This window comes from Eptesicus fuscus, chromosome 4 (genome assembly GCF_027574615.1).
Source record: "Eptesicus fuscus isolate TK198812 chromosome 4, DD_ASM_mEF_20220401, whole genome shotgun sequence".
Taxonomy (NCBI): Eukaryota; Metazoa; Chordata; class Mammalia; order Chiroptera; family Vespertilionidae; genus Eptesicus; species Eptesicus fuscus.
Genome location: NC_072476.1, coordinates 7,766,874 through 7,789,984, shown reverse-complemented (window position 1 = coordinate 7,789,984; position 23,111 = coordinate 7,766,874). Strand labels below are relative to the sequence as shown.

General features: G+C 45.7%; 1 protein-coding gene and 1 long non-coding RNA gene across 4 annotated transcripts in view; one reads left to right on the top strand and one right to left on the bottom strand.

The window, feature by feature from the left end:
- Positions 1-10,233: 10,233 nt before the first annotated feature.
- ZG16 (zymogen granule protein 16) overlaps positions 10,234-23,111 on the bottom strand; it is a 33,185-nt gene continuing 20,307 nt past the window's right edge. For all 3 annotated transcript variants that reach the window (XM_054714497.1, XM_028127510.2, XM_054714498.1), the window contains exons 2-4: positions 11,834-11,895; positions 11,536-11,668; positions 10,234-10,634 (exon numbers count right to left, since the gene is read on the bottom strand). In XM_054714497.1, coding sequence (XP_054570472.1) covers positions 10,319-10,634; positions 11,536-11,668; positions 11,834-11,895 — 511 coding nt within the window. In that variant the 3' untranslated portion in view covers positions 10,234-10,318. The remainder of the gene's footprint in view (positions 10,635-11,535; positions 11,669-11,833; positions 11,896-23,111) is intronic.
- On the top strand, positions 17,439-21,730 carry LOC129148784 (uncharacterized). Its single transcript, XR_008555748.1, has 2 exons — positions 17,439-17,763; positions 21,281-21,730. It is a non-coding gene; the product is annotated as an uncharacterized LOC129148784 (long non-coding RNA).

Sequence of the window (23,111 nt, the reverse complement as noted above, 5' to 3'; positions counted from 1 at the left end):
AGTGGATAGAGTGTCGGCCTTCAAACTGAAGGGTCCCAGGTTCGATTCCAGTCAAGGGCACATGCCCGGATTGTGGGCTTGATCCCGAGTGGGGGACTTGCAGGAGGCAGCCGATCCATGATTCTCTCTCATTATGGATGTTTCTATCTCTTTCTCCTTCTTCCTTCCTCTCTGAAATCAATAAAAATATATTTAAAAAATAAAATAAATAAACATCCTCTAAAAAATCACCTGGACTCATATTGTGAAATCTTTCCTGCACAAACTCAAGAACCCACACACTACTGGCAGGCCCAAGGCAGACCCACTCAGGGCCAGGTCCCCTTTCTAGTAACACTAATAGGTATGGAGTTTCTTTTTGGGGTGGTGGAAATGTTTTGTAATGTGATAGTGATGATAGTTGCACAACATAATGAATATAATAAAAACCACTGAAGTGTATACTTAAAAATGGTAAATTTTATGCTATGTGAATGATATCTTCATTTTAAAATCTGCCCCCAAATTACAATAACAAATGCATTACATAAAACATTTTAATTTAAAAAATGTTTCCAAAGCAAAAAAAAAAAAAGTGAGAAGCGAGATATTGTTTTACATTTTTACAAATGTAGTGTCTGACTGAAGAGAAAATAGCTGCGAACTGAAAGGTCTCAGTAGTTGAGCATCAACCTATGAACCTGGAGGTTGTGGTTTGATTCCCTGTCAGGTCACATGCTCGGGTTGCAGCTCAATCCCCAGTATGGGATGTACAGGAGGCAGCTGATCAATGATTCTCTCTCATCATTAATGTTTCTCTCTCTCTCTCTCTCTCTCTCTCTCTCTCTCTCTCTCTCTCCCTCCCTCCCTTTATCTCTAATATCAATAACAAAAATATATCCTATATAATAAAAGGGTAACATGCAAAGCAACCGAACAGCAGAACGACTGGTTGCTATGATGTGCACTGACCACCAGGGGGCAGATGCTCAACACAGGAGCTGCCCCCTGGTGGTCAGTGTACTCCCACAGGGGAAGCACTGCTCAGGCGAGAGCAGCGGACTGCCTCCGCAGCAGCGCTAAGGATGTCCCACTGATGGCTTAGACTTGGGGAGCGAGCCTAAGTAGTCAGCTGGACATCCCCTGAGGACTCTCGGACTGCAAAAGAGTGCAGGCCGGGCTGAGTGACCTCCCCCACTCCCCAGTGCACAAATGTTGTGCACCAGGCCTCTAGTCCTATATAATAAAGAGATAATATGCAAATTGACCATCACTCATTGCACAAGATGGCCACCCCCATGTGGACATAATATGGCCACCACAAGATGGCCAGCAGGGAGGGCAGTTGGGAGAGACCAGGCCTGCAAGGGAGGGCAATTGGGGGCAATCAGGCCTACAGGGGAGGACAGTTTGGGGGGACCAGCCCTGCAGGGGAGGGCAGTTGGGGGAGACCAGGCCTGCAAGGGAGGGTAGTTAGGGGCAACCATGCATGCAGGGGAGGGCAGTTAGGGGTGACTGGGCTGGTAGGGGAGGGCAGTTAGGGGCAACCAGGCCTGCAGGGGAGGACAATTGTGGGGACCAGGCCTGCAGGGGAGGGCAATTGTGGGGCAACCAGGCCTGCAGGGGACGGCAGTTGGGGGTGACCAGGCCTGCAGGGGAGGGCAGTTAGGGGTGACCAGGCCAGCAGGGGAGGGCAGTTAGGGGTAACCAGGCTGGCAAGGGAGGGCAGTTAAGGGTAACCAGGCGGGCAGGGGAGGACAGTTAGGGGTGACCAGGCCGGCAGGGGAGGGCAGTTAGGAGTGACCAGGTCAGCAGGGGAGGGCAGTTAGGGACGATCAGGCCGGCAGGGGAGCAGTTCAGCATCGATCAGGCTGGCAGGGGAGTGGTTAGGGGGTGGTCAGACTGGCAGGCAGAAGCGGTTAGGGGCAATCAGGAAGGCAGGCAGGTGAGCAGTTGGGAGCTAGCAATCCTGGATTGTGAGAGGGATGTCCGACTGCCCGTTTAGGCCCAACCCCACCGGAATCAGGCCTAAACAGGCAGTTGGACATCCCTCAAGGGGTCCCAGATTGGAGAGGGTGCAGGCTGGGCTGAGGGACACCCCTCCCCCCCCATGCACCAGGCCTCTAGTATATATATAAAAGAAAAAATAGCTGGATTCTCATATCTGCTTCTGCATTTGGTCTGTTCTGTTATCACATATCATATAACCTCTTGAAAACACCACCATACACTCCAAAAAAAAAGGATGCAAGGGGAAAAAATCAAATGGAATCTTAGTTTTATTATGAAAACTAGTAACCCTGCACATGAATCCGTGCGCAAGTAGCTCGCTGCCCCGCCCTCCTGCTGTTTGGTCGTTATGCGTCATGGTGTAATGACCATTTGCATATTACTCTTTATTTTATAGGATAGTATTGAACTTGCAGACTCCCTTGAAAATGTCTCAGGGATCTCCAGAACCTCTGGACCATGCTTTGAGAACCACTGACTTAGAGGTTGGCAGTTTGATTTCCCCCTGCACTTCAGAAAAGGCTATTCAGGTTTTCACAGTTGTTGCCAGTCCTCAGATATTTGGTAAGATACCTGCCAGAAATAGTGGAAAGAGCATAGGTCAACCTTGGCTGGGTGGTTCAGTCCGTTGGGGTATTGTCCTGTACTCCAAAATGTTGCCAGTTCCATTCTCAGTCAGGGCACATGACTGGAGCATGGGTTTGCTACTTAGTCGGGGCATGTGCAGGAAGCAACTGATAGATGTTTCTCACATCTGTGTTTCTCTCTCTCTAAAATCAATAAAAAACATATCCTCGGGTGAGGGTTTAAAAAAAATCACATAATTTTTTTTAAAAAAAAGCATAGGTGAGGGAGTCAGGAGTTCTAAGGATGAATGAATAGCTCAGATACAGGGCTTTGGTGCCAGGTCACCCACAGTAGAGATTTAGCCTCCATTTCCTCAGTTTTTAAGAGAGAATAATGGTTGGACCCACCTCCCAGGTTTGATTTAAGGGTACCATCTGCCTTGTGGAAATTAGGATTGTTAAACACCTAACATTCAAAGACAATAAAATAATTCAGTTCACAGTGTATTACTTGCTTGTAGTGTGCTAGGCCGCTCTCCTAGGTTGTAGGGATACCATGGTGGACAAGAAGACAGACATGGTCCCTGTTTTCCTAGAGTTTATTTTTTTGTGGGGATAGGGGTGTGGGAGTGAGTGATGGTGACAGACAATAAACAGAACTTTTAAGGGAAGAATGGGTAGCAAGATCTGCATCTGCCTGGTTGAAATTAGGGTTGTTAAACACATGATATTCAAAGAGAAACAGTTATTTTTAACTTCCAAACTAGACTCTTAGAAAACAAAGGAGAGCAGAGGAAAGTAGAACATAGAGTTATGCCACAAAAATTAGAAAGAGTCTAGTGAATGATGCAGATGATTCTGTTCTTCAAGTCTAAGAAGATTAAATGAGGGTCATCTGGGGTGAAAGGCATAGTGGCAGTGATGAAGAAGAGAATGGAGGCTGGGAAAGAGAGGACCACACTTGGAGGGCCAAGAGGAGAATAAGGAGTCCTTAAATCAGTGATTTTCAACCTGTTTCATGTCATGGCACACATAAACTAATTACTAAAATTCTGCAGCACACCAAAAAATATATTTTTTGTCGATCTGACAAAAAAAATAGGTATAATTTTGGTTCATTCACACCAGATAGCTATTGTTGTGTTGGCTGTTGTCATTTCTTTATTTGACAATCTAAGGGAAAAGCAATCACTCAGTGCTCTTTTTTTTTTTTTTCAATTTTTTTATTAAGGTATTATATGTGTACATATCTTACCATTGCCACCCCCCACCCCACTCCCATATATGCCCTCACCCCCCAGAGTTTTGCATCCGTTGGTTATGCTTATATGCATGCATACAAGTCCTTTGATTGATCTCTTCTCTCCCCCACCTCTCCCTAACTTTCCCCCTGTAATTTGACAGTCTGTTTGATGCTTTACTGTCTCTGTATCTGTCTTTTTGTTCAAGTTTATAATGTTCTTTATTAACCATAAATGAGTGAGATCATGTGGTATTTTTCTTTCATCACTCAGTGCTCTTGACCTAAATAGTCAGATATTGCATCTTTTAAAAATTCTTGTGCCACAGTGATTGAAGATCGCTGCCTTAGATAACAGAGCACCACAGCTGGCCAGGAAGCTGGCACCAGTCTACCCAAAAGGGCACGGAGACTGAAGTGAGCTTTGGTGGCTGCTGTGCAGGGGCAAGTTTGATGTGCTCACTGAAACGATGAGGCTTGCTCTGCAGAGGTTGTGATGAGAAGACAAAAAAATGAATAGTATATTGATGTTTAAAACAAAATATTGTAATCCCTAGAGCAAAATTTCTCAAAATGTAATCTGGGAGTTGTGTGTGTGGGGGGGGGTCTCTGGCCTCTGCAAAGTTAAAACTATTTTCATAATAATACCAGGATATTATTTGCCTTTTCTCAGTATTTATTTCATTGATTTTTAGAGAGAGAGAGAGAAACATTGATTGGTTGCCTCTGCACGCGCCCTGACTAGGGGTCAAACCCACCACCCCTTCTGGTGTACAGGACAACACTCCAACCAACTGAGCCACACCAGCCAGGGCAACCTTTCCACTCTTACTCTCTCATACGTGTACAGTGGGGTTTTCCACAGTTTCCATGATATGTACTATCACAACAGATTGAATGCAGAATGGGCTAACTTAGTATAGTGTGAAAAAGTCAGAAGAGTGGTTGCCTCTTGGGAGTTGTGGGCAGGAAGTGATTGGGAAGGACCCAAAGGAATTTTCTGAGGTGATGGTACTGTCCTATATCTTTAAAGGAGTTTGAGTTATATAAGCATATGCATTTGTCAAAGCATGACAGGTTTTTTTCAGTTGTGTGATCCTCATATTAGAATTCCTTATAAGATTTTGTTTCTAAGATGTTTGAAAATCATGGACATGTGAAAAATGCCCAGGTTTTGCAACATCAGAAAGACCTGAGTTTAATCCTGTGCTTCATACTATGTTTATGACTTTGGACAAATAGTGGCATTTCTCAGAGTACCTAGTAAGGCACCTAATAAATATTTGTTATATGACTGAATTAAGTAATATAATTATTCTAATAGGCCTCATCCAGTCAAAGGCTGAGAACAAAACTGATACTGTATGGTATCATTTTATATAGAATCTAAAATTATAAAGTCAAACTCATAGAAACAGAGTAGAATGGTGGTTGCCAGGAACTGGGAAGTGCAGGATATGGGAAGATGTTGGTAAAAGGGTGCAAACTTTCAATTATAAGGTAAGTTCTGAGGATCTAAGATATACCACGGTGATTATAGTTGACTAGAGGCCTGGTGCACGAAATTGTGCACGGTAGGGTCCCTAGGCCTGGCTGGTGATCAGGGCTGATCTGCAGAGCGACTGGCCGGGCAATCGAGTGGGGTAGGGGGGGAACTGCTGGCACCTGCCTTGGCCAGCCTGGGGCCTGCGGGCTGGGGGTAGCTCCTGCGTTGAGTGTCTGCCCCCTGGTGGTCAGTGCGCATCATAGCGACTGGTCATTCCCCTGGTTGGCCGATTTTCGTATTAGGCTTTTATTATATAGGATAATATTGTATTGTACAATTGTATAGTTGAAATTTGTTGAGAGAGTAGATCCTAAGCTCACCAAAATTTTTTTAAAGAGTAATTATGTGAGATGATGGATGTGTTAATTTGATTTGGGAATCCTTTCATAATATATACATATATCAAATTATATTGTACACTTTAAATATGTTACAATTTTATTTGTCAATTATACTTCAATAAAGCTTGAAATTTCTCTCTTGCCTTCTAGTGCATCATCCCTCATTCTCTTTACCTCTCAGATCACTCCATTCTTTATTTTTTTAACTGATTCTTCTTCTTTGGACCAACCATCAAAAGTTGATATTCTGCTCTCCTCTGACTTCGGCCTTCTCATTTTATATGTCTGCAGTGTCCCTGGGTGACTTCTTCTACACCCGTGATTTAAACTGCATTATCTATGTGCTGATGACTCCTGAATCTACTAAGCTCTGTATCAAAGCTTTATTCTCAAATATCCCTCTGCCTACTGTTGGATCTCAACCAGGTTGTACCACAGATTAATCAAAATGCAGCAGGTCCAAAAAGCTAATTAATTTTTCCTTTGTATTCCCCCATCTCAGAGAATATCCCTCTCTTCCTAGTTGCCCAAGCTACAGATATGGAAGTTCTCCTAGACCAGTGGTCGGCAAACTGCGGCTCGCAAGCCACATGCAGCTCTTTGGCCCCTTGAGTTTTTAGCAAAGGCCAGCTTAGGAGTACCCTAATTAAGTTAATAACAATGTACCTACCTATATAGTTTAAGTTTTAAAAATTTAGCTCTCAAAAGAAATTTCAATCGTTGTACTGTTGATATTTGGCTCTGTTGACTAATGAGTTTGCCGACCACTGCCCTAGACTCTCCTCCTTCACTCACCCTCATGCTTACAGTTATCAAGTTCTTCTGAGTCTATTCTCCCCCTCAAATCTCTCAAATTCTTCCTTTTCCTTTATTCCTCATATACTGCCTTTGTACAGACATTTAATCATTTCTGATGTAGACCTAGTCTCAAATATTTTCTTATCCTGCTTTTACCTTTAGTCCATTTCCCCCACTTACACCAGAAAATTTATTTTCTTTTAAATCTTATCAATCCCCTGAGCAAAATTTTGGTTCAGTGTCTTGCTGTAGCCCATAAGAAAGTTTAAGTGGCTACACATGCTGTTTAAGGTCCCCACCTGTCCATGAGACTTCATTTTTTGCCTAATTGTACTTTGCATTTTAGCTGTACTGAACCACTTGTAGTTTTCATATCTTCAGATTTCTGCATAAGCGGTCTCAGCACCTTGTACTCACCTTGTACTGCCTACACACACGCGCGCGCACACACACACACACACACACACACACACACACACCTTCCTTCACAAAGTCTTCTCTGACACTCCCAGAGAAATTTACCCCTCCTTTGGCTCCTTGGGCATCCTATGAAAACACCTTTGCCCTGGCTGGTTTTGCTCAATGGTTAGAGTGTCAGCCTGTGAACTGAAGGGTCTCAGGTTCAATTCCCAGCCCAGGTCGGAGCGTGTGTGGGAACAATATGTTTCTCTCACATCGATGTCTCCCCCCACCCCCCCCCCTTCCACTCTCTCTAAAGATCAATGGTAAAAATATCCTAGGGTGAGGATTAAACAAAAAGAAAAACACCTTTGTTACAGCACCAATAAATCCATTTGACCAGAAGAAAAGTAACAAAACTTTAGTAATCTTCATGTTCCTAGAACTTAGCAGGGAATATATGATAAATGTGTGATTAGCTCAACCCAGCAATTAAAAAACTTTGTTAAGGAAAAATTTTTTTAAAATAAAATGTTCTGCAAAATTCTGATATGTAGACTAGACAAAAGCCAGAAATCCCATCACTTAATCCTCTTCTGCTATGTCTGCCTTTTACCTGCCAGTGCCTTCACTGGGCACAGTGTGAAAACCACTGGTTTAAAGGCTGTCCTAGCCCTAGCTGGTTTGGTTCAGAGGATAGAGCGTTGGCCTGTGGACTGAAGGGTCCTGGGTTCGATTCCGGTCAAGGACACATGCCCAGGTTGCAGGCTCGATCCCCAGTAGGAGATGTGCAGGAGGCAGCCAATCAATGATTCTCTCTATCGTTGATGTTTCTCTCCCTCTTTCTTCCTCTCTGAAATAAATAAAAAATAAATAAATAAAAATAAATAAATCTAAAGTTGACTAGATATCTGATTTGTCAAAAGTCTGTCATAAAAAGGATTGAGATGCTGATTCATGCTACAACATGAATGAACCTTGAAAACATGTTAAAGGAAGACACTTGACACAGAAGGCCACATTTTTGTAAGATTCCATCTGTATGAAATGTCTGGGATAGGCAAATCCCTAGAGACAGAAAGTAGATGAGTTGTTATCAGGGCCTAGGAGAGAAGAATGAGTACCTGCTTAAAGGATATGGGGTTTCTTTCTTTTTAACAGGAGGAAACTCATTTTATATTTTAGTTTAGTTTAGTTTAGTTTAGTTTAGTTTAGTTTAGTTTAGTTTAGTTTTTTCCCATCACCACTTATCTCCCCTATAACCTCTTCCATCTTCACCCTCCCTCTGGGGTTTCTTTTTGAGGTGATGAAAGTATTAGGGAAACTAGAGGGTGGTGATTTAGTATATTCAATCTGTGAATATACTAAAAACCACTGAAATGGCACAAGGGTGAATTTTTTTTTTTAAGGGTGAATTTTATATTATGTGATTTATATCTCAATAAAGAAAATACAGTGACATATATTCCATCCAATGACATTGATTAAGAGAAAGGAATTGTTATAAAAATAGGCTAGGCATGAGTTTGTTTCTATCCTATCTTAATGAAAGAGTAATATGCAAATTGACCATCACTTCAACACAAAAGATGGCTGCCCCATGTGGTCAAAGATGGCTGTCCCCATGTGGATGCAAGATGGCCACCACAAGATGGCCAGCAGGGGAGGGCTGTTGGGAGCAATCAGGCCTGCAGGGGAGGGCAGTTGTGGGCAATCAGGCCAGCAGGGGAGGGCAGTTGGGAGGGACCAGGCCTGCAAGGGAGGGCAGTTAGGGGTGATCAAGCCTGCAGGGGAGGACAGTTAGGGGTGACCAGGCCGGCAGAGGAGGGAAGTTGGAGGCAGCCGGGCCTGCAGGGAAGGGCAGTTGGGGGGGGGGAACCCAGGCCTGCAGGGAGAGCAGTTGCGGGGGACCAGGTCTGCAAGGGAGGGCAGTTAGGGGTGACCAGGCCGGCAGAGGAGGGAAGTTGGGGGCAGCCGGGCCTGTAGGGAAGGGCAGGGAGAGCAGCTGGGGGGCACCAGGTCTGCAGGGGAGGGCAGTTAGGGGTGACCAGGCCGGCAGAGGAGGGAAGTTGGGGGCAACCGGGCCTGTAGGGAAGGGCAGTTGTGGGGGAACCCAGGCCTGCAAGGGAGAGCAGATCGGGGGGGACCAGGCCTGCAGGGGAGGGCAGTTAGGTGCAAACAGACTGGCAGGGGAGCAATTAGGCATCAATCAGGCTGGCAGGGGAGTGGCTAGGGGGTGATCAGGCTGGCAGGCAGAAGTGGTTAGGGGCAATCAGGAAGGCAGGCAGGTGAGCAGTTGGGAGCCAGCAGTTCTGGATTGTGAGAGGGATGTCCGACTGCCCATTTACCTGGATCAGGCCTAAACAGGCAGTCGGACATCCCTCTAGGTGTCCCAGATTGGAGAGGGTGCAGGCTGGGCTGAAGGACACACACCCTGGTGCATGAATTTCGTGCACCGGGCCTCTAGTAATGTTAATATTTCTTTATAAAGTTACATGTACATAACTGTTATCCTTGTCTAATTGGGAAGAAATGTTTTAGGACTGGGAACTAGAGTCCTAAGAATTATTTTCAAAGCAGCTTTATGTTGCTGAATCTATCCAGTCACTCTAAGGCTTACCCTGAACTCTAACCAATCCCTTATGTTCATAGAAACCCACAGTGGTTTCTCCCCCACTGTGAAAAGCCCTTTATTTTGAGGATGGTATTGATAGCATAAAAGCTATGAGGAAGTGGTGACTTCCTAAGGAAGGGACCTGAGTTCTGAAGGAGCTCAGTAAGGACACCAGGGCTTATGGGTAAAGGTGGGGAGGAACTAGTCTGGGTAATAGGCACATTAGGCTAAACTTTAAGAGTCAGGTGGGTTCTGGGAAAGAACAAAGGATAAAGGTCCAGGCCACCCACATACAGAGAGTGGGTTAAGATCTAGAGAGTGAGGTGATAGCCTTGGTGAAGAGGTGCGATCTCAAGGGGAGGGGAGGACAGGGGAGAGAAGGGCTGGAGAGTGAGAGTGGAATATCTTGGGTTTTGGCAGTAAGTCACATTGAGGCCTTACCCTCAGCCTCAGAACTCCAATTTGGGTAAACACTCTCAGGAGCTATCCTTGAAAAATGAATTAGTGCAAATCAGAATCTTATCTCCTTGAAAAATGAATTAGTGCAAATCAGAATCTTATCTCCTTTTGATAAATAATGAAGAAAAACCCAAGACTTTAACACCTTTCCCTCATCCTCCCATTCTTCCCTAGATTAACATCCTACAGATAGCCAAGAAAGAGATTCACACATCCATACCCAGAGTCTGGAGGTGGATCCCAGCTGCAGACACCCACATACACACAAGTTTAGCCATGCCCTTTTATTTTTCAAATGGAGCCATGTGGGTGGGGTTAGTGGCAAGGGGGTTCTCACCCCCCACACTGCATTGTTCTTGCTGGGTCTCAGCAGCTGCTGCAGTCACTGGGATAGACGTCCCAGTGCAGGCCGATGGCATTAATGAGGGAGCCAGAGCGGCCACTGATGAATCGGAGCACAGTGTTGGGGTGCAAGGGGACAGCATTGAAACTTGTGCCTGTGTCTTTTCCAAAAGGCAGGTAGCGGCCCTTGTCAGTCACGAAGACCAGCTTCCTCAAGTAGTACTTGTACTTGCCAGACACCTGGATCACTGATTCCCCAGGGTGCAGAAAGATCTCCTCCAGGTCTCCCTGGGTGCCACCCACATAGTCGCTCCACACCTTGCCATAGCGTACCTGGAGACTGGGGACAGGGTGAGGAGGAAGAAAGGGGAGACACTGAATAGGATACTGAGAACGTAGGACCTCTTGGCCTATACCCTGAGACCTTCAAACTGGTGACAGGGATGATAAGCCTCCTGCCAGTTCCACAGTGTGTGAGGGTTGGGTGAGCCCTTGGAGATCATACAGGGAACTTCAACTCCTCATTTTGACCACAAACAGACTCACAGAGGGAAAACGACTTTCCCAGAGTCACTCAGTAAGTGCCAGAGATTGAGCTTGGAATGTAGACTCCCTCTGTACCCTCACTCCCACCCAAAAGAAGCAAAGCAATTTCTCAAAAATCTGAAAGGCTCTCACGAGGGAAAAGACTTGTCTCTGCTGTACCAGCATGCGGATCCAGGATCAGAAGGATACACATTTTGGGAGAGGCATCATGCAAAGATGGAGGATGCCAGAGGGGATTTAAACCTAGGGTAGGGCCCTGGCCAGGTAGCTCAATCCTGATATGCATTGTCCCAATATGCTAAGGTTTTGGGTTTGATCCCAGGTCAGACCACATACAAGAAACAACTAGTGAATGAATAAAAATAATAAACAACAAATCAGTGTTTCTCTCTTCCTCTCCCTTAAACGAAAAAATATTTTTTTTTAAAAAAAGTAAACCTCGATTGGGGGCCAAACTAGACAACTTCCAGGCCCCTGAGAGTTTGTGGTATGTGATTTATCCAGGATCACTCATGTTTGGGTTGCAGAGGTTTCAGCAGTGCAGGTCTCCAATCCAAGCCTCTCACAGCTCTCACATACCGTGTTATCCCTGGGACTTGTTGATTGAAACAGACGTGACCCAAAGTGACTGAGAACTTCCCGATTTAGTACGATCCCAGAAGGTCCTCAAACCACAGAAACTCAGTGAATCTTACCCTACGATGTAGTATCTGTTGACTCGGACACGGATGGCAGTGATGGGGCCGTCCAGCTGGTTGCCAGAATGAGAGAATCGTTGTCCGCCACCGCCTCCATACTCTCCATTGTAGGAGGAGGACCTAGCCTGAACTGGAAGGGAAAGTAAGAGATTGAGGGAGAAATTACCTGAGAGCGCAGTTTCTCCCTACCACGCATATTCCTCCCACAACTCAGTTCCCAGCACCCCAAGCCTGCCTCTGAAAGCCTTGGCTGCCAGCAGTGACCCCCGTACTGGGCTCCCAGATTCTCACTTACTGGCATTGGCAGAGGCCGATGCACAAAGAAGGGCAAGAACAGCAATGGTCAACATTCTGGGGCTGGAATGGGAAGAAAGGAGAAAGTGAAGATTCACCCTGTTCCTCGGGACTTTATTTACTCAGACATCCCTGACCTCCAGTTGAGACTCAGACCTAGCTGACCCAGTCTTGGCTTTGAAAGGATGGCATAGTCTCTAGTCCTGTTCCTCTCAGATACTGTCTTCTGTGTCCTTACCCCTCTACCTCTCTGGTCTGCCTGTAGCCAACCCTCCTCGTCTGTCCCAAGGCAGAAGATCAGTCCTAACCCTCTGTCTGGATTAAGCTGTATGAGCGCTGTTCCCTCCTGGCACAAAGCAGGAAAGGAGTTTTCTAAAGAAGAAGAGGCAATCTCCAAATCATAGAAATGGTTGAGTGTCCCAGACCAGGAGTCTGAGAAAACCTAACTGAAGTCCAGCCGGGGTAGATTGGCCTGACTTATGGGGCATCTGGGGCATAGTTTAAATTCCTAGTTTTACCCTGGTCTCAGAAGGAAAAGAACATTCTAGAGGTGTGTCTCTGTCACCCGAGGAGTGAAGGCAGTCAGAGAAGAGACTGTGCCAACAGCAGTTTCCAAGCAGTTCTGGTGGAGAAGGATAGACTGAAAAGTTGTAGGAGTTGAGACTAGCTCAAGATATTAGATCCCTGGTGCGTAATCTATTTGTAATAATTCTTTCTCCGCTATCACAAATATGGCCATGTCGCCGAAACCGGTTTGGCTCAGTGGATAGAGGTCGGCCTGCGGACTCAAGGGTCCCGGGTTCAATTCCGGTCAAGGGCATGTATGGTTGTGGGCACATCCCCAGTATGTGCAAGAGGCAGCTGATTGATGTTTTCTCTCATCGATGTTTCTAACTCTCACTTCCTCTCTGTAAAAAATCAATAAAATATATTTAAAAAACCCCACAAAAAAACAAACAAAAAAAAACAAATATGGCCATGTCCACACCCCTGAGCATCCCAAGTGTCCCCAGTCTTTCAGCTGAGACCCAGATATTGATACACCTATGACTAATTCCGATCCAGATGCCCCAGTTAACTGACACCCCACTCTCCCCTCTGCCATTCAGTCCAAGCCAGCTCTTCGGCTCAGCGTGAATTCCCCCTAACTCAAATCCAGGCTTCCTTGCCTCCCCTCAGCTCAGGCCTCTGTCACCCCTTACCTGGCAGTTTCAGATGCAAAGTAACCCCCCAGGATCTTGCAGATCTTTTATACCAGTTCTAAGCCCTCCCCCTGCTCTTTATCGTGCGAACCTCACCTCCTGGGCAAACATGATCAATCTCTTAGGGTCAGTTGTCAGGCAGGGTCTGGAACATTTTATCCAGCCCCTCCCCTTAAGGATTACAGGTGGCAGGGAGGGGTCCACTCTAGGCCAAGGCCCAGATCTCAGGAGGAGCAGAATAAACTTGAGAAATATCACCAAGCAAAGGGCAAACAGCTTTGGGTGGGCAAAGTCACTAAATCACCTCTGGGTGTGGCCTAGGGTTCTCCCTCCTCTACTGGATGTTTGCAAGTGCTCTCCCCTGCAATCTGTTCTCTTTTTGAATAACATTGCCCTCTCCAGCCATTAGAAAGGAATTGCACTGCCCACGTCTTATACTTAGGAGGGCCTACTATTTGCCTGACAAAAAATTTTTTTCTTCTCCCCTAGTATTTTATGTGAAAAAGTTCAAACATATAGAAAAATTAGAACAATTGTACAGTGAATACCCATACACCATGTACATTGTACCATGGTTATATTTTGCTGTACTTGCTTTTTGTTTTCATCTATCCATCCTCAAACTTCTTTACCCTTCACAAATCTTTGAAAAGGGTGACTTGGGACTACAAGTGGACACTTGAACACGTGCAGATCTCCAGGGACACACACAGTCAGTCCAGCGGGCAAGTGGGAAGCTGAGGAACTAAGAGTAAACAGGTCCTCCAGAGGGGCGCAGGGTCCTCAGGCCTCAGGCTGTAGCCTACACAGGACACCTGTTCCTCCCAGCAGATCTGAAATTTCCCCAGGGTTGATATCAGAGATTTCTTGTCTTTGCAGGCCCTTCCCCTCCAGGATCAATTCCTCTCCACCTAAATCCCTAGGACTGACTCCTGAGTTCTACTTCGTGACCCTCTAGGGCTGGTCCTCTAACCCTCTGAGTCAGCAGTTCCTTCCAAGCAGAGAGAAGCATGGAGCCTGTCATTAATGACCACCCCTTACAGGTTCCTCTCTCCTTACGGCTCCCCTCCCCTCACAGACTCACCACCTGGGACTGAGTACTCCTCCTAGAAACAAAGGGAGCCCCACCCTGAGGAGCCGGAAATGGGGTGTGGCTCCTGGCTGGGAGATTCCCAGTGTCTGGAGGACAGGCAAGGATGCCTTGTCTGAGCCCTCCTTTCCGACCTTCTCCAAGTCCTTTTCCAAGACTTTTACCTCATTCTAGCCGTAATGTTCTGCATGTCTCTGTCCTCTCTGTGTTTGCCTCTCATTGCCAATTTTCTCTTGTTAAACAAAAAACGTAACTTCTGTGGCTGAAAGCCTTTTTAAAGGAAGGGGTTTATTGAGCCATGTGCTAGCCAGAAAAGGACAGGTCCTGGAGCATGGAGTCTAAACCACCAGCAGCAGGGCCCGGTGGAGAAGATAAGGTGTCTGCTGTCCTGGAGTTACAGAGCTCTGTTATACATTATGTTTTGGGGAAGGAAGATGTAAGTTGTTTTGAAAGAAGTTACGCAGACTACAGATAAAGGGGGTTGGGGGTGGGAAAGGTGAAGGGGGCAGTGCACAGTCCATAGGAATACATATTTATTACTCTTGATTAGGTACAGGTGACAGTCCTGAAAGTTCCGGCAGATTCAGGATGTGGTGTCCAGTGGTGGCTACAGATGCCGGGACTTGAATCAAAGCCCTAACACACTCAGGAATGCAGCTGTCTTTTGCTCATTGGCTCACAGCTAATAGTAAGTTAATTGTTGGTGCCTCTTTCTCTTACATTCTGGCAGCTGTAATTGAATTTGAAATGTTTCTCTTGTCACTCTTCCTTTATGTCTTGATCTTCCAATACATCTGCTCTGAGGCTTTTCTTTTCCTTTTTTTTTTTTTTTTTTTAAGCTTTTCTTTACAAACCTGCAACCTTCCAGTGCATGGGACAATACTCCAACCAGCTGAGCCAACTGAGGGCTGATCTGTTTCATATTTTACCCATATGCTAGCTGTGAGCCTACCTGCCCCTTAAAATCCAGATAAAGCTACCTTAAACCTCGCCCCACCCCCAGTCCTACAAGCAGTGAAAGCCCAAACTCTTTCAAAGCTTCCTGCTATTGACAGCTTCCTGCTGTCTCTACCCCTCTCACAGTCTCCTCTGCCCCTTGGCAAAGCAACTCATTCAACACACATTTATGTGTTGGAGGCACTTTCTAGATGCTGAAGAGATAGCAAAGAGGAAGAGAGAAATCCAACTTGCTAGGCACTTTCACTCCAGTTTGGGCAGTCTGACAAATGAACATTACGGCATGATATATGCTATAAAGAAATAAGCAAAGTAGAATCAAGGAAGAAATAAAAAAAACTTCCTGGAAACAAATGAAAATGAACACACAATAACCCAAAATCTATGGGACAAAGCGAAAGCATTCCTGAGAGCGAAGTTCATAGATCTATAGGCCTACCTCAAGAAACAATAAAAATTTCTAATGAACTAACCCTACAATTTAAAGAATTAGAGAGAGAACAATAAGAAAAGCTCAGAGTAAGTAGAAGTGAAAGGGCAGAGCAGGACAGCACAAAATGTACTATACCCTCCACCCTGTGTAACTATGTATATAACTCCTTTTTCTTAGAAAACCGCGAGAATGTAACAATTGCATGAACCTGCCAATAGGAATGTAGAGAGGTGGACTCAGTCCACCTTAAGCAAGCTACCCAGTGTGCCTTTGTGTAACTGGACCCCTCACCCTACCCCTGACCAATCATAAACACTCTCCCTGCCCACTGCTTGAGACCCCCTTAAAGCCTTTGTGTTGGCGAGAGAATCTCTCTTGGTCCCCGGTGAGCGCTGGAGATGAGAGCTCGTGCTAGCACGAATAAAGGTTCTCTTGCAGTTACAGCGGGTCTTGGCTCCTTCCTGGGGGGTTTTTGGGGATTCTGAACACTGGGCATTACATTTGGGGGCTCGTCCGGGATCCCCAAGCCCTCCGAGGGACCCCCAAACCCGGAGAACCTGACTGGCCACGGTAGGTGTCTGTTTGTCTTTTGTCCCTTGTGTGAGCTCAAATCTGAATTTCTGGCAGTGCCCGAAGCGGTCTAGGCAGACGTGCTGGAGGACCACGGGCTAGAGGCATCGGGAGACGTCTCGATCCTCTTTCAGGAGGGATGTGTATGCCCCTCAGTTTCTGGGACGAGGTGGGTCGCTCCCGCCGGTCGGCGTGAGGCCGTCGTCCACGCTTCTGGTTCTGCTCCAACGGACTCGCGTTGGAAGGATTTTCTTAAGGATCCTCTGTTTGTGTGTGTTGATTTGTTTTTGTTTTGTTTTGTGGACTCTCTTGACGGACATTATGGGACAGACTCAGTCCACTCCAAGTGAGTGGAAAGGGGAGCTTAATCTCCCCCCCCCCCCCCCGAAGGCCATAAAGCTTCCTCAGGCAAATTAATCAGGTGTCTGTTTAAACTCTGGTAAATATCTAGTAGGAGTCAAAAACTCGGACTGTTTGGTATATAAATATAAATGTGAAAATATTTGTTATCTCTTTCTGCTGTTTAATTTATTTAAAGATAGGGCGGACCTGCTGTGGCGGAATACAAAGGTCTTTAGCAGCTGCTGAGACACCTTTTTCAGAGTCTTTGTTCTCCGTCAGAGAGGGAATCAGCCCACTTAGATGATAAAAATTCCTCTGTTTGTATAAATGAAGGTTTCAGTTTGCTCTGATTTGTGAATTTACTGTATTAAATTGAATTTTAAAGTTCTAAGGTTGATTTAAAAGTATCCATTTATAACATTTCAAAGAACAAAGGAACTTTTATTTACAGCTTCCTTATCTCTTTTGGTGCTCGGAGACTCCCAGCTAACAACTTCACAGGGCGGAAAGATTTACAGGCCTGTGACATCATAGTCCAACGTGGAACTAAGGCTGAAGTTACTATTAACTCTTTATAGACCCCGTTAACCGTTTGTTTAACTTACTGTTTTCAGTTATTAGGATCCTCAAAAAGGACATAACCTGGACTTTCCCTTCCTCTCTCATCCTGATTCTAATAGCATCTGTAACTGGATTAAAAATCTTTTCTTTCAGGAGGCCATCCAGGCTTTAAGCTCACAAGAAATCTTCTCCTGCGAGAGGAGAGAGGGACCCCCCGGAAGGGGCTGGAGGCTCTCCCTCCTGCAAGAGGAGAGAGGGACCCCCCGGAAGGGGCTGGAGGCTCTCCCTCCTGCAAGAGGAGAGAGGGACCCCCCAGAAGGGGCTGGAGGCTCTCCCTCTCAACAGGTGTTTGTCTTGTGTTTTGTCATGTTGGTATCAGGACTGTTTGTTTTGTCTTTTTGTCTTATATTTTGTCATAATTGGGCCCTATACGTATATATTATTTATTGAATTTTGATTTGTCAAGGTTTTGTCAGTTTGTTATCAGTTTGTTAAAATCCTCTTAGAGGACATTGAGTGGTTCTTCCCTTCCAGTTTAACCTTTGACTGTGTGATTGAATTACGGAGCTTTTATCAAGGTTTTGCCTCTCCTGAAACAACGCTCCATGTGTAACCTGTCCCTCCCCGAGCCGGACTGCAGGATGATTTTTCCTTCAACACACTGGTCCCGCCCACTGGCCTATGGCAGAAGCCAGAAAAAGCGACGATAGGAAAGGGAGGCCCCCATCAGGGGACTTAGAGGCAGTGTTCCTGTTATCTGCTTAGATCCCAAGAATGTAAGATTACTTATTTACTGAAATGATATAAGGACAGATGTTTGTTTGATATTTTGTTGTCTGCCTGGTTATAATTATTTATTCATATATAGAAGAAAAAAACAACAACACATTTAATTTGTTTAAGGCTGAGTGCTCTGACAGGTAGCAATCCCCCCAAGTGGCCACTGGGATTCTTTTTTCCCAGGGGTGTTTTCTCTCTGTCAGAGGGGGAATCGGCCTGCCTAACAACATTTCTGTCTATATTTATTAATTTGAAGATATAAAATTATAACAATTGTAATCCAAAAAGATTTAAAGCAGGGACCACATTCTAAAATTAACTATAAGAAGGAAGCTGGAGCTGGCAAAGTCACCAAGTCTGCCCAGCAAGCTCAAAACCTAAATGAATCTTATTTCTGACACCTGCCACCACCCAGTCTTAATCAGTGGTGGAGGAACGGTCTCAGAAGTGTTTGTCTCAATTGGCCATTAAGTTTGATATGATTATTGTACATTGTAAAACCTTTAAAAGAAAAGGAAAATATTTTATAGGCCACTTGGTCCTTGTGTGTGTGTGGCAACTCTTAAGTTATAATTTTGAAATCAGTAATTTTTAATAGAAACACACTCAAGCAGAGTGGCTTTTCAAAAAGGTCAGGGAGTCTGATTACAGTGTAGGGGTCACCGGTTCCCCCACACCACCTTTGTTAGCAGAAGGCAAGCACTTTTCCCAGTGGGAACAGAGAGTGGGCTGCCAGATGAAAACGCCTCGGTGGGACCCGCGCCGCGCTCCCTGCCTCCGCCCACCCGGTGTCCCTCCCCTCCAGGGATTGTTTTAAGTGGCTAGAGGCAGCAACAAGGAGGGAAATTCCCTTGTGACCCCCTCCGCCCCAATGAGACCCAAGAACCCTCGGCAACTCCTTGGACACTTTTCACCGTGTTCTGTTAGGGGGCTTAAAGGCGGCAGCTAGAAATTCCCCATTCCAGGCTTATCAGAATCTGAGATTCTTATCTATAGGAAAAATATAACAGTTTGAAATTCAAGCGGCTGAGCCTGCTCCCTTCTCCCTCTGCCTTTTCTAAATATTTTAAAGTAATAAAAGATTTGAGGCATGATTATACATTTTTGAAAGACATAAAAAAAGTTTAGAGACTAATTTAAAATTATAAAATTTATAAAAGTTTATAAATAGTAAGAAGAAGAACAGAGAAATATTAGAAAGAAGAAAAAGCCAGAAGCAAATAGGAAGGAATTAGTATGCCTATTGTAAGAAGCAGAGGCACAGGAAGAGAAAATGTCCTGGCAGGTTAGCTAGAGAAGCAGAAAGGGGAGACTCAGACTCCAAGGGTCTTTAACTTAGAGGAAAAGGACTGACAGGACCGGGGTTCCTTTCTATTAAGCCTCCAGGGTAACCTTACAAGTGGGGGGCAAACCTGTTAGTTTCCTGGTGGACACTGAAACAGCCTATTCAGTCTTGACAGGGCCTATGGGACCCGTAACCTCTAAGAAGACAGCAGTCCAGGAAGCCACCGGACAAATTGCCTGTTTTCCTTAGACATCAAAAAGGACTATGGACCTCGGAAAGAACACGGTAACTCATTCATTTCTGGTCATGCCAGAATGCCCGTACCCCCTATGTAGATGTGACCTCCTACAGAAACTATTTGGACTGCCATCATATCCTTTGCGGGGGATGAAGCGGGAATTATTAGGGGCAGTTGGATACTACAACCTATGGATATCGGGGCTCATAGAGATTGCTAAACCTCTAGACTCAAGTACTGGGGGAACGCAGCCACTGAACTAGACCGAAGTAGAACAATGGGCCTTTGAGGAGCTAAAGAAAGCTCTCATCTCAGCACCTGCCCTAGCCTTGCCAGACGTCACGAAGCCCTTCCACCTCCACGTGAGTGAGGTAAGAGGCATTGCCAAAGGGGTTCTCACTCAGACTCTAGGTCCCTGGAAGAGACCTGTAGCCTATCTGTCTAAGAGACTAGACCCCGTGGCAGCAGGGTGGCCAGCGTGCCTCTGGGCAGTAGCCACCACAGCATCGCTGGTAAAGAAGGCAGATAAGCAAACTCTGGGCCAGGAACTAGCCCTAATAATACCCCATGGTGTGGAGGCCCTCCTTCGAGGTGCCCTGGAGAGATAGATGTCAAACACCAGGATCACCCAGTGCCAAGCTCTTCTCCTGGACCAGCCCTGCATCCGGTTCCATAAGACACTGGCCATCAACCCTGCCAGCCTGCTTCCAGAGCTTCCAGATGATGAGCCAGAGGAACCCATTCATGACTGCACAGAGGTAACAGACGCAGTACAAACGGCTCGTCCAGACCTGAAAGATGCCCCACTATCATCACCAGACAAGGTACTGTTCACGGTTGGGAGCAGTTATGTTCAGGATGGCATCCGATGTGCAGGGGCAGCAGTAGTCACCCTGAACCGCACCATTTGGGCGCAGTCCCTAAATAGGGGAACCATAGCACAAAAAGTCGAGCTTTTAGCCTTAATCCAGGCCCTCCAATAGGAACACAGTGCCATCCACCAGAAAAGAGGGTTACCAACTGCAGTAAAAAAAGAAAATTAAAAATAAGGAAAACATTTTAGCCACATTAAAGGTCATCTGGCTCTCAAGGGCAGTTGCAATAGTGCACTGCAAAGGACATCAGAAAGGGAAGACAATTGAAGCCAGAGGAAATAGAGCCGCAGACCAAACTGCCAAGGAAGCCGCCCAAAAACCAGTGGGGCCTTTACAAGTTTTAGTAACCCTGCCGTACCTGGACCTATGCAGACCCCCTCCTACACCAAACAAGAGGAGGAATTGGCAGAACAGAAGCAAGCCATTAAAGAACCGGATGGTTGGTGTACCCTATCAGATGACAGACTGTTGGTCTCAGAGGCTATAGGTTGGACATTAGTTACCCAGTTATACCAGGCTACCCACTTGGCGTCACCAAGACTTCTGAAGTTCTACAAGGCAGGTACTCTTAGATAAAATAATTAAAAGCATAATCATTAGAAATAATGTCTGTGCACAGGTAAATGCTAAGCAAGGTAAGAGGGTCCCCCTGAGAATTCGGGCCCCACGGAAATTCCCCAGGAGAGCATGGGAGGTGGATTTCACAGAGATTAAGCCACTAGCGTCAGGGTATAAGTATCTGCTAGCTCTCATAGACACCTTCTCGGGTTGGGTTGAAGCATACCCCACTAGGACAGAAACTGCCTCTATAATTGTCAAGAGATTACTCCAGGAGATTATACCTAGATTCAGGCTGCCAGTAGTCATAGGATCAGATAACAGCCCCGCCTTTTGTAGCCAAGATATCTCAAAATATAGCTCAAGCCTTAGGACAGCCATGCGCGAGACTAAAAAAAAAAAAAGAATTTAACTGAATTTACCCTAGAAACCGGTGAAAACTGGACCAACCTCCTACCCTTCACCCTCTTATGGGCCAGGTGTACCCCCTACCGGTAGGGGTTTCCCCCTTTTAGAGATCATATATGATAGACCTCCCCCTGCCGCTTCCTTTCCAGGGACAGGAAGAAACTGAAAGCTGGAATTCATAACCATTCCCTTACTCAAGTCCTTACAGGCTGTGCAGTATACCCAGAAAGCCACCCATAAGCTTGTTCCTGTACAACCCTTCCAGCCCAAGGACTCGGTATAGGTAAAGAAGTTCACTGCCCAAGGACTCACCCCAACCTGGAAGGGATGCTACACTGTTATCCTGAGCACGCCCACGGCTGTTGAAGTAGACGGCGTCCAGACCTGGCTACACCACTCCCAGCTCCTGCACCAGGAAACGGCCTAGATCCTGGCAACCAGCGGCCTCACCCGTGAGATCCCTAGCCTGGGCTCCACGCAGGCCAGGAGGAAACTCGACACCTGCAGGAGAAGAACTGGAATTCACTGTGGACAGTACTGTTGGGGACTGTAGTACTAAAGGCCTTAACCAGAAGTAAAAGACAAAGTAAAAATGCAAACCGTCTCATGATTGAGCCGGGTGTCCCAAGACAAGGGGGGAATGAAAGGGCAGAGCAGGACAGCACAAAATGTACTATACCCTCCACCCTGTGTAACTATGTATATAACTCCTTTTTCTTAGAAAACCGCGAGAATGTAACAATTGCATGAACCTGCCAATAGGAATGTAGAGAGGTGGACTCAGTCCACCTTAAGCAAGCTACCCAGTGTGCCTTTGTGTAACTGGACCCCTCACCCTACCCCTGACCAATCATAAACACTCTCCCTGCCCACTGCTTGAGACCCCCTTAAAGCCTTTGTGTTGGCGAGAGAATCTCTCTTGGTCCCCGGTGAGCGCTGGAGATGAGAGCTCGTGCTAGCACGAATAAAGGTTCTCTTGCAGTTACAGCGGGTCTTGGCTCCTTCCTGGGGGGTTTTTGGGGATTCTGAACACTGGGCATTACAGAAGGAAGGAAATAATAAAGATCAGAACAAAAATAATGACATAGAGACCTAAAAACACACACACACACACACACACACACACAAACACACACAAAAAAACCCCCACACACAAAAGATCAATAAAACTAAGAGCTGGTACTTTGAAAAGATAAACAAGATTGATGAACCCTTAGCCAGACTCATCAAGAAACAAAGAGAGAGGACCCAAATTAATAGAATCAGAAACAAAAGAGGTAAAATAAACAATGGATACCACAGAAATACAAAGGATTACCAGAAAATATTATAAACAACTCTATGCCAACAAGCTGGACAAATTCCTAGAAAAATACAATCTTCCAAAACTGAATCAGGAAGAAACGGGAAACCTGAATAGGCCATGAAATTGAAGCAGTAATCAAAAAGCTCCCAGCAGACAAAAGCCCTGTTCCAGACAGCTTCACAGGGGAGTTTTATTAAATATTCAAAGAAGAACTAACACCTATCCTCCTCAAACTATTCCAAAAAATCCAAGAGGAAGAAACACTTCCAAGCTCTTTCCACAAGGTCAGCCTTATCCTAACTCGAAAACCAGATAAAGACACTACAAAGAGAATTACAGGCCAATATCCCTGATGAACATAGATGCTAAAATCCTCAACAAGCCCTAACCGGTTTGGCTCAGTGGATAAAGCATTGGCCTGCAGACTGAAAGGTCCCAGGTTTGATTCTGGCCAAGGGCATGTACCTTGGTTGTGGGCACATCCCCAGTAGGGGGTGTGCAGGAGGCAGCTGATCGATGTTTCTAACTCTCTATCCCTCTCCCTTCCTCTCTAAAAAAATCAATAAAATGCATATAAAAAAAATCCTCAACAAAATATTAGCAAATCAGATCCAGCAATATATTAAAAAGATCATACAGCATGACCAGATAGGATTTATTACAGGGATGCAAGG